Source organism: Convolutriloba macropyga, chromosome 2 (genome assembly GCF_964194025.1).
Source record: "Convolutriloba macropyga chromosome 2, txConMacr16.3, whole genome shotgun sequence".
In the NCBI taxonomy this organism is placed as follows: domain Eukaryota; kingdom Metazoa; phylum Xenacoelomorpha; order Acoela; family Convolutidae; genus Convolutriloba; species Convolutriloba macropyga.
The window spans coordinates 66,163,539-66,175,828 of NC_134469.1; the positions used below are offsets into that span (position 1 = coordinate 66,163,539).

At 33.5% G+C, this 12,290-nt stretch overlaps 1 protein-coding gene across 6 annotated transcripts in view; it reads right to left on the minus strand.

Moving 5' to 3' along the window:
- The window catches only part of LOC142334616 (synaptotagmin-1-like), a 48,024-nt gene that overhangs the window by 18,098 nt on the left and 17,636 nt on the right, over positions 1-12,290 (minus strand). For all 6 annotated transcript variants that reach the window (XM_075382796.1, XM_075382791.1, XM_075382792.1 and 3 more), the window contains exons 2-4: positions 10,059-10,273; positions 1,431-1,733; positions 694-905 (exon numbers count right to left, since the gene is read on the minus strand). In XM_075382796.1, coding sequence (XP_075238911.1) covers positions 694-905; positions 1,431-1,733; positions 10,059-10,215 — 672 coding nt within the window. In that variant the 5' untranslated portion in view covers positions 10,216-10,273. The remainder of the gene's footprint in view (positions 1-693; positions 906-1,430; positions 1,734-10,058; positions 10,274-12,290) is intronic.

Below are 12,290 nucleotides of genomic sequence, written 5' to 3' on the forward strand. Positions count from 1 at the left end.
TAATTTCAAAAATCAAATTAAAACAAAGCTTCAATTTTTAGATTTCTAGCAGTTCGAGAAGAGTATTTTGGTCAAATTTTGGTAAACAATTCTATAAATTTATTGTTTCTGTACTGTGAGTGAGGAATTTACTGCAAACATTAGATTGATCAAATTTGAATCGGTTCTAACTTTAAATGTGACAGTTTGTTTTCGGCTTTTGATTGGTTGTTATACATTTTTTTTTTACAAATGAAAAAGTGTTTCACTTTATTTCTACATTTTTTGCGTATAACGTAAAATTTTCTTCTTATTTGGTGGTCGAAAAATTTCGGAGACCAGCAAATTTATTTCCAATCGTTTCGTTTTCATGAATTTGTATTCAAATCTACTCAGAAACAGCTCATGTTTAAAATGAAAAAAAAATTTTGGACAGTAGTATAGGCGAAAAAAAATTGGTAGAAACAGTATTTTGACACATCTACTTTTACATTGTTCGGCATTTGGGGGTTGGAAATTTTGTGCAAGTGCATATTAGCTACCCCCTGTGTTTTACGCGGGAAACAAAAAGAATAAATGCTTGAACAAATTTAGCAAATTTGGGCCAGAGTGGATACATTTTTGTATTCTCTGTTTGAATTGGTCTAATTTTCAGTCAAACCGGGTCCTTTGTTATTGTAAAATAAAACTACTAGGTTCAACTGGGTTGAGTACCTTAAACTGGAAACTCTCATTAAAGATGGGATTGAGTGTCTTCCTGTGCACTTTGGTCTCCTGTTTTTTCTTCTTGTCTGGCATGAGGTATATCTTCACATAAGGGTCACTAGTTCCACTCATGTCCATGCCCACCAGGTCTGTGGCCTTGATGATGCCCACAGTCAGCTGGTTAGAGGTGAAGTCATAGTCCACTGTGTAGTTCAAGTTACCTACACAAAAATAAATACACCGTCTTACCAACTCACCTCACTTATAGGTTTAAATCTGAAGATATGAAAAGACCGTGTATCGTTTTAAATTTCGAGGTCTATAACTGGGAGCCAATAGGCCAGATTATAACATATAACATTATATCATATAACATATATCCCGATTGATTGATAGTGGAAAACATTCAAAATTTCTGAAAAAATGTATCAATTTTGTACATGGAAAGCTAAGACATGGCCTAATCGAGCCCAGATGTTAACCTTTCACGATGCAAAAGATGTGCGTAACTAGGATTTCGACAACCTACCTCGCAACATATATTTATTTTGAAGTAGCTTGTATTAATAACGGTATAATAAATATGCTGATTTTTTTTCAATACAGGTTGTTGCTTTTCATGACTTTTTCGATGAAAATTACGCTTTTCTTTAAACCAACCTTAACGCCACACGAAAGCTAAGAATTAAAATTATGAAGAAAATCAGCAGAATATTTGATTACAGGAACTCATGAATGGCATTAACCAAGAAATTGTTGTTTTTCCTCCGATTCCTCCTTTTCCTTCTCATCCACTTCTTCGGCCTCGTCCTCATCGTCCTCCTGCCCCAGTGGCTGCTGCCCAAACTGCAAATCTCCCCCGGTGCCCCCCTTGCCCAGGAGCCCTTTCTTCTCGTTCTTCTTGCCCTTCTTCTTCTTCTTTAGGAATTTACAGCACAGGAAGTAGAGACCCATGAGGACAACCCCGAGAACTATCACAATGATGCCCACTGTCACATAGTGGGGCAGAGGCACGTTGTCTTCTGCCTTCTCCAAAATCCTCTTAGGAACTATAGCACAGAAAATATCTATTATGTCAGCCAGAAGCAATCCTTGAGTCGAATTGTTCTTATTACTGTTCAGACACTGGGGAGACGGGTGCAATAATTTCAACCGGTTTTTCAGTTGATTTGTAATTTGTAACAAAGAAAATGAATGCTGCGTAGAATATTTTTAAAGAAGTAGTCTTTGAACTTCATATTTTTCGAGAGCGAGTTATTACAGTTAAAAGAATTTGGGGAACATTGCATCTTTTAAGAATCTGATGATTTGTTATAAATTACCGTTTTTACTTATAATTGAAATAAAAAGCTAATGGCAACGCTAATTCTGAATGATGGAATGGTTATTAAAATTCTGTTTTTTTAAAGAAAATCACCGTTTAAGGCTTTTAAAAAATTGGCCAATATTAACCCAGTCAACGAGACAACAAATTTAAAGGAGCTAAAGTCTGATCATGGGTGATTATTGTCTGGATGGGTCTAATCATACGTAATTATTGGAAGGCTCTATGGGCAATTTCTGAACGGGGAACTCAACCTGGGAAATAGTTCAAAAGTTTTGGCGTCCGCCAAAGGAACCTCTTCACTCATCAATTCTGCCGTTGCCGACCAGCAAAAGTTAGCTTAGAGGTAATGTTTTCTTTTTAGAGCAGAACAAAAATTGGAGGATTTTTGAATATAAAAAAGAACTAGAAAAGTTTATAATTTTGAATGGTTGCCATGCTTAGTTTTTTTTGGCAAAATACCTTTACATAATACCTTAAGAATCACAAATAAGCAAATATTCACATGAAAATTTGCAAAACACTGGAAAGTGAATAACGAACAAAATAAAGCAATAAAGATATTTCGGAAAATTTTAATTTCTCCGTGACATGTTTCTAATTAAATGTAAACACATCAATTATTTATGAAACTCTTTGCAAGGATAATAGTTATCGGAAAGCTTCTAAAATTGTCACCACTTTGTAACAATTTGAGACAAAAAATTTTAAAAATCCTTGAGCAGCTGCCACGTTTAAATAAGACCAATTTTCTCACAAAAACCTTCATTACTCAATTTTTTTGACATCAGAATGGTTGATCTATCGGCGATTATAATCTGGTATCTTTTTTGTATCACAACGATAGACAGGTTTTTTTGCTCTCTACTAGGAATGATTTCTACAAAAAAATCGCTTATAAAAATTTTTTTATTATAAACGTGTCATTCAACCAAATTTTTTAACATTTAACACTTTATTTTTCTCTGCCAGCTTAAGTCAAAGATTTGTATTTCAGAACAAAAAAAGCAGATCTTATTTTACAGTCGGACGCTTCCATTTTTGTGCTGTTCGATACCATTTTGAAAACTTAGCATTTGGAGAATGACATTTTTTTGCTGAAATGTGTGCTCATCTGTAAAAAAAAAAATAGCCTAACACTGCAGCAAATAGATTAAGATTAAAACCAAAAGTCAAATTAACAAGCCATTCTGCTCTATAGCTACCATAACTCTAAAGGCATAACTTAGCTTTAGTAATGCACAGCTCTAATGCCATACTGTTGTCAAAAATTACAAAACTTTCAATCAACTTCAATAATTTTCGATTTTATCTACCTTTCCCAATTCCGGAACCATTCAGAATAATTTGCCAAATAACGAGAAATCCATCCAGATAATCATTTCACGTAAAACTTTTCAAGAGCATTGTTTATATTTTACATTTAGGCAAATTGAAAAATATCTAGTGAGCTGCTTAAAATTTCATTTTGTCTAATATTGAGATGTAATTGGTTCAGATTTAATAAAATCGCCATCATTTGCTCCAAAAAGTTTTCTTTGTAAATGGTTTTATGCACTTTTATAAAACATAGAGTCTTCAGATATGACAGACCCTTCCTTTTAAACTATTTGGTTCTCATTTCTTCGGTTTATCTCACAGAAAATAATTTAAATACCTAAAAATTTTATTATATGTAAACAAATTTCAAGTGCAAAAATTCTTTTCTAAGTTTCAAGTTTTTCTGAGGTTGTAGGCAGCTTTAGCTCGGTCGAAAAGATTAGCAAATTAAAAATATGAACGATTGCCGTACATTTTTCTGTTCATGAAAAATTACCAAAATATATTTTGATATTCAACTCAAACAAAACAGATGTCCGATGAAATAGCATTATCAAAAAATTTTCAACGTGTTTACCTCGACAGAAACAATACTATTTCAGCGTCCTAACTTTTTTTGAAAATTAAACTCATATAAACATTTTTTAAATTGATTTTTTGGATTATTGAACAATTGAATAGAGTTCAACGGCTGCATTATTTAGTCTTCTTACAGTCGAGTGATTCAAAAGTAATGGCGCCAGATTTTGCATGTTGATTCTATAGGCTTCAAATTGTTACAATTCAAGGTTTCCAACTCAAAATGTTTTGAAAACACTGTTTGAAATAAAAAACGGGGTTGAAATTCCCTGCCTATTATTACGGGAAGGACAATTTATTCACAGCGTACTGTTTCTTGAGGAAACGCTTTCAGTCCAAAACTATTTTTGCTTGTTTCAAACGATTTCTTGTTTCAATTTTAATTTTTTTCTTTAGTTAGTTTCTTATTCAACGAATTTATTTTTTAAAAATCATATTTACTACAGAAACTTTTAGGAAAATTAATTTTCTGATCGGATGAATTTTCCAGTTAAATAGTTTCATTATAACCAGTTTTCAACTGGTATAACAACTTATATAATAATATAATTTGGTTCCTGCGCAATCGCAGCGGAACAGCGTTAGGCCTACAGTAGCCTGTTCTCAGCTGCCCTTTTTCTTATTATTCCCCACATTTCAGACTGTTCTTTTTATGAGCATCAGTGCTCTTTTTTGGTGACTTTGGCCACTTTTTTTGCGTCGGAAACTTTCACGTGGTACCATTATTGCAGCCAACATTGGTCAGGCTATGGTCAACCTGAAGCTATGGTTAAGTAAGAGCTTATCCTTACACAGACAGCTTCACGGAGGCAGGGGATTGAACTCTCAATCATTGGCGTGTGATTCACACACCTTACCTCTCGGCTATCACACCAACTTCTTAAAAGGAGTTTTTCTGTGAATTCTATTCTTTGCTTTAGAATGATAGATTAAATTCATTGCACGATGTCCCTCAAGAACTCTTATGCACAGAACAAAACCGACATTGCTGTTTAATCAAAACAAAAAATAACTGCCAATACAGTGAAGAATAAATTTGGTTCGACTAAATTCTGATAAACAATGACTTGTTCTTGGGAAGAAGTGTGAAAAAAACATCACAAATATTACAATTTAGCGTTTAAATTTTCTTGAAAAAGTGGAGGGTTTTCTTGACAATCTTTCATGATTTGTATGGTACTTGAGTGTCTGCACAACCATGAAAACAAGCAAATCTTTTTCAAATTTGCCTCAGAATGGTAAGTTACCAATACATTTGACAACGGTATCATTAATGAGCAACCGTGGACAACAGTGACGGAGTGGATAGTTTGACGGTGGTTGTGGACAACAGTGACACAATCTTGTCACGTTTGCTCAATATTTCCAAACTGCAACCAAATTGGAAGTGCATTTGCTTAGTGTCTCAATTAACCACATGCATTTATGAACCTAGTCTTTAACAAGGGTCGTGAATAAGCTGAAGTTTACATTTGCAAGTGTAAATATTGCAACAATGAGGGGTTTTTTGCTTTGCGTACGAAGTGATCTCGGATCATATTTTTGTCGTTCGAGTTTGCTTTGACCTGATATTTGTTCCTGTGAAAAGTCTTTTCTAACGCATTTTGCATGCGTCTGAAGTCTTCTCTTTTCAGACTTTAGCCCGTGCGATCAAATCGTTTTCGATCAGATTTATTTTTGTACGTTTGAATCGTCTTTGATCAAGTTTTTAGATCAAGTTTTATAAGTTTTGATTATTTTACTAATCTGACCATGCCGGACGAAAAAGTCTGCGTAATTAAGTTGAATTCTGAGTTGTCGGAGTCAAGTTTACAAAAACACATAAAAGACAACGTTCAAAACAATCGAGACCAGGAGACTGCTACCAACAAAAACATCTATAATTCTGCTGGAATGTGGCCAGTTGCCAATCATCAATTCTGTTTTTGTTGGTAGCAGTCTCCTGGTCTCGATTGTTTTGAACGCTGTCTTTTATGTGTTTTTGTATCTGCATCTGTGTTTAGAAATCAAAATGAACAATTTAACGGATAAACTGTTGAGTTCTTACTTTGACCCAGAATTAAAAGAGTTTCACGCTATGATATGTGAAAACTCAAAAACTAAGGACGCGTAATTAAATCGACTGCAAAATGAGGTTTAATACCTCCGTGAAAAAAGTGAATGATGTTAAAAGATATACTTAGAAAAAAATAGTATTTTTCAAAATTTACTTTTATTGACAAACAAGGACGTTACCACAGATGCTATCGATTTCATAAGAAATGTGGTACATGTGGAATTTACATCAGGGGACCTAGTGGCCTGTCACGAACTAGGACGGATAGTGGACATCAACGAGCCGCCCCCAATCATAGCTAAGTTTCTATATTTCGGTCAATAAAATCAGAATTGGGGACGGAAAAAGTTCTTGCTGGCTTTGTAACTACTCTGAATGGGAAAAATGTGCAGATGAAGGCGACGCTTACGAAAGCTGATAAAGTTTTATTAGACTACGATTTTGAAAAAAGTCTCAGAACGCAGACAAATAACAGTCAACCACAAGTTTCGATAAAAGTTCGTGAGAAAGTACGACCATTTAAACTAAATTGTAGGCAAGAGGTTGATGATTACTTGAAAGAAGGAAATTGTATACTCAGGACAGGGAAAACACAAATTCAACGAAAATTTTATCCCGAAAAAGCTATGTAGGTTTTCTGAGAACTATAAATCATTGGACAGACCACCGCCTACACCAGCACGAAAACGAACACAAATAAGTACTGTATCAGACGGGTATCAGATAATGCTAATGTTCATCAACTTCGTCAGATGTCAGATGAGAGTGATAAAGTAATGCATTACGCTAAAGGACTTTTGAGTTCGTCGATAGTCATCAGCAACAAAATTCAGCAAAATGAGTTTCAATACGATTTCTTATACTCATGTTGATGGCGAGGGATGAGTGATGCTTGAAAGTGTTAACAACAAACCTTTTTTGCCCCAAAATTAATTGTTCTGGCTTCGATAATGACGATGAATGCGTATAACGAAGTATCTATGGAGGAGGACGAGCTTGAAAAAGTGAAAGACGCTTCTTTACCTTTTTTGAATATAAGATCGTTGCGATGCCATTATGACCAGTTGAACGAGTTTACAGAAGGTTTCTCAAACAAACCATTAGTAATTGCGCTTTTTGAGACATGGTTAACAGATAGCGACCCGACCACACTTTATAAAATCAACGGTTTTTCTAATATAGTAACTCATAATAGAAGCGGCCAAAAAAGTGGAGGATGCGCATTTTTTGTTAATGAAAACGTCGAATTGACTGTTAAACATCTCGGTGATCAAATGGAAGACTTAATATTTAAAACTTTAAAACATGAGCTACGAAATAAACTGTCATTTACTGCTCACCAACAATTGCAATCTCTAGTTTTTTAGATCTTTTTGAAAATTAATTGATTTCAATTCATAATCTCAAAAGAGATCACATTGTCTGCGTATATTTCATCATTGACTTTGTGTGCTCACAAAATAGCAAAATTTTTAATCTGCTAAAGTCTTTCAATTCAGTGACAAGTTTCCTACCTGCAACACGGATAGAACTTATATTTCAGACTATTATGCTCTTTTGATCAGAGCTAACAACAGTACTGAGAAGAATTATGTCACAAAAAATTTTTTACAGAAAAATTAATAAATTGGCGGAAAGTGAAAAAGTTTATAACTATTTGTTTCTTTTGATTCATGAAATAAAAGAAAATTGGAGACAAAACATTATAGATGGACAGATCAAAAAATTAACCGAAATTATTCTAGATTGTATTGAAAAATTTGCACCTTTAAGAATCTTGGGAACTATCCGCAAATCTCAATGGATGACCAATCAAGTGAAAAAACATGATCAAAAAGAAAAACAATGGTTTCAAAAAAAGATTGGAAAATCCTTCAGAAAAAAAACCATAAAAAGCATTGGAAACAACGCAACCTTGCAACCAAAGCTATAAAACGACAAAAAGATAACACGACAAAAACGTCAAAAAGACAAAACGAACAAAGCCTTTTTCTGCGTTCAGTGAATTTTGCACTGACAAAAAATTACTCGAATTGAACATCAATCCCGAGATATTCAATGATTTTTTTGAGGGCATAGGCAAAAACTTAGCTTACAGTTTCAATCAAATTGATATTTGTTTTGGTAGGGAAATTATCAACAGCTTTGTTATGTCACCTGTTAGTGAAAAAAAATCCCAGCTTCTATTAGATTACTGAAAAACAAAGCATCGTCTGGTCATGATGGCATTAGTAACAATATCGTAAAAATTTCCATCTCATTCATTTTATATCTACTTTCCTTCGGAAAGAAAATTGGCGAAAATAAAACCATTTTTCAAAAATGGTTCAAAGACTGACCCCATTATTTACCGACCCATCAGTCGCTTAAGCTCGTTGTCGAAAGTGTTTGAAAAAATTTTTATAATAGGATGATGCATTTCATTAAAAAGTTTAAAATAATCAAAATAATCTTTTACTGATATTTTAGGGAGTTCGGTAGACCAAAATTCAAAAAAATTAACATGTTTCATTGATCTAAAAACAGCATTTGATACCATATGCCATAAGAGAATGATTAAAAAACTCGAAAAAAACAGTTTCCGAGGGAATTTTTTGAACTTAATGAAAAGTTTTCTCGAGAATTGTTATCAGAACGTTGAATACAAAAATTCTGTCTCTCGAAAAAATTAAAGTTAAACTATGGAGTTCCACAAGTGCCAGTCTTGGGTCCACTGTTTTTCCTAATATACATTTTTGATCTCCTGAAGGTTTGTAAGTCAAACAAAACTAGTCTGTTTGCAGATGATACTACAATTTAATCTGCTGCAAAGCAGAACACTAGTTTTTTTTGTCTTTAATGAAGTTAAGGAAACAAAGGGATGATATGGAGAGCATAAGTTGACAATTAAGGACAAAAATGCAGCTTCATGAATTTTGGAAAACGTGAACACTTGAAGAGAGATTTTCTAGGTAAACTTGTACAAATTGTAAACGAAGTTACGTACTTAGAGACATTATAGACCACAAACTGAATTACAAATCTCATGTTGAAAAAATAGAGAAACAGATGAGCTTGTTTTGTGGGGTTTTGTACAAAGCAAGATGCTGCCTTACAAAAACTCAGTTACTACTTTTCTATGAAAGCTATGCCAAGTCTGTAATAACTTATGGTCTTACCGTTTATGGTTGTACAACTAAAGCAAACCTGGACGAAATTTTCAATCTGCAATACCAAATTTTTCGAGCATTTTTTTAAACGGAAATTTGATTCCGTTCAATCAATAATGAGTAAATGCAAATTGCTCAACATATTTGAACTGCATGTATCAGAAATTTTTTATAAGAAAGAACTTCTTGCTAGACGAGCAACTCGGAATACAACTAAAGGAATTTTACCAAGCAAACGATATCATAAAGAAACAGGAAAAAAACCTTTACATCGACAGCTCAGATTGGCTCAAAATTATGCCGCTGAAAATAACGTAATCCCAGAAAGTACAGCTAAAATGATCCGCTATCAGTTAAATTTTTTGACAAAAAATTTTACTTTCCTATACATTTCTGAAAATCAAAATTTAATAGATACGTTTTTTTTACATGCGTTAGGTCTCCTCCAATATACTTCTATGCTACCCACTCGATGAGACATAAGTCTCTTTGGGATGGCTGCCAGGCAGTAACTTCTATTATTTTACATATTTATACTGCTGTTCTGATTAAATTCAAGTCCAAATTCAAATTCAAATTTTGCGATAATACACGAGGGAGAGCATTTTAAATCAGATGTTGGCGGTTTTATCTTTGCCGCCTTTGCCTCATGAGCAATTATTACCATATAAGAGAAATGAGAATGTTGCTTTTATGTATTTATTAAGTAAAATCCGAGCCCTGTGGTGATTAACGCAACTGAGGGTACTAATGATTGTTTCGATAAAACCAAGAAAATCCGCATGCTGTATTTCCTCATAATCCATGTTTTTTGTTTTTAAACAAGAAATCTTTGGTATAAGATTTCTAAGACCAAGACACTAAAATTTCTTCAATTTTTTTCATCACTTCCATCGCTTTCCTCAATCAGGCAAGGTATACACCTTGCGTGAAGGTAAAATATTACCTTCAATGGCAGGGTTCTCTTTTTCAGGCTCAGAGGAGGAGGGTGAGGCGGAGCCAGCGGTTCCATTTTTAGGGTTGGAGGGCGAGGGGTTGGCGGGTGGCTGTGCTTGGAGAGAAGTATCCGGTTCCGATTTATCCTCAGATGCAGCAGGTGCCATCTTGATTCAGAATAAGTTGGATAAGTTGTGTGATTGAACTTTCAGATGCAATCGCAACCTAAATGTATCATTGTTTCATTTGCTTGTAACGTTTCAACATTGCTTGTGTTTTATTCAAGGGAAAATTTACTTCAAGGGAATATTTTAAGGGTTCTCAACTGAATCGTGAAAAAAAGATTAGTCTCCCCTCTAAAACCCCGAAGTGGGTATATCACATTGAAGACCCCAGTACATATTTTTGCGCACGAAAGTGGCGCTAAAAAAATTTGGTTGAATCTCAATCTGCTTAAAGCATACTTTCTTGTTAAAAATTAAATTCTTGATTTTACTATTAGCAAACTGCTGTCGACCAAAAAGAGCACCGAGTTAAGCTGTCTAAGTTTTTAAAGGGTAATTTTGATCCCACAAAAAACAGGAAAAGTTAAAAAAAATAATACTAAAGGAATCGATTTGATTTAGAAAATTGATTTGAACAGTGTTCAAATGGATGCTACAAGCTGCACAAAATTTTGAGAATAATTAAAACTTTTAAAAATTCTGCAAAGCGTTTTTTTTTTAAATATACCTATTGCATTGAACACAAATTAGCAAATTGTAATTTTACTGCCGATATTCTTTCAATTAAAATAGTTTAAATAAATAAATGTGAATAAATAAATTGACTTTCAAAAGAGAAAATGCACTCTTTTTTTCACAAAATTAAGCAAAATTTTTGAAATATTTTTGCTACATGGATGTTCCAGGGAATAGCAAAAAACAACAAAAAATAACCTCTTTCAGCTATTAACAAAATTGAAAATTTTCTAAAGCATTCGAATTAATTGAAACAAAACTTATAAGGCAAAAAAAAACTTTGGATCTTTCCCGTTTGTGCCCACCTCCCCCCAAGCTTAGTGATTGAATACCACATGCTCACCTGCCATATTTTACATAAAGATTTACTATGTAATGCACGCGCTCTGTAACTGGAGAATAGATAATCTACTGTAGGCACAAACAGAAAAGATCCAAAATTGAGTTTTTCTTGGATTTCTCCAATAATCAACTGTTTTATGTCACGAAAATTTTTCACAGAACCAAATATTGTTATTGAAAACGAAAAACGTTTAAAATAACAATTATCGGAACATATTTAATCTGAGAAACACCAAGTCACAAAAACTTTTTGCCAGGTCTCAAAATATTTCCATTTCAATTTCATTCAGTAGTTTGAATCATCAGTTTGAAGAATTGAAAAAACCATTAAACATAGATTCCTGGGTTTTTCAGAGCTTCTCTGGCTCGCATGGATTTATGGATTTTAAAAACCTGTACAAATTTTCATGTACAAAACTTACAGAGTAGTCTTTGATTGAAGAGCTCATTTGAAGCTAATCCATGCGACAAAAAATTTCAATTTCAAAAATTACATAGAAATCAATTCATTTTATTGAAGATTTAAGCTGCACTACAAAATAATAAAATTGGAGTGAGTTACTTCTGACTGGAAATCAATTAAATCATTTGTGGTTCTAGCATGCATTTCTTAACTGTGACATAAAGGACTTTGTCTCTTCCTAGGAAAATTTTTATATATAAGGCAAATTACCTTTACCGTGATGATTATAAACGGTTTATTAAACTTATCATCGAAACAAAAATTAACACGCCTGCTCATTTTTGTGGATGCTGATTTTTTTTTAAAAAATGATTTCTTTAGTTAAGGTGTTAAGGTGACAAATAGGAATGAATATTTGATACAAATTAAGGAAGAATTGGAATTATATTGCATTTGAAATATGTTAAAAATTCGAACTCCAGAATTTGTGGGTGGGCCAAACATGAAGCATGAGATGCACGCAAAAAAGTTACCCCGATCGAACATATCCAGAGAAAATCTGTGGTAAGATTCGAATTTGTGAGGATTTTTCAAGGTGATGCTAAACAATTGATGCAAGAAAAGTTTGTACATTCCTATAACTCAAAAGTGGTGGCCACCGTATTGGCCGACAGGGCGTTTAGCCGACAACCAAAAAATTAGAAATTTAACCGACAATTTAATTAAAATGAGCAATAAAACTTATTCTAAAGCTGTG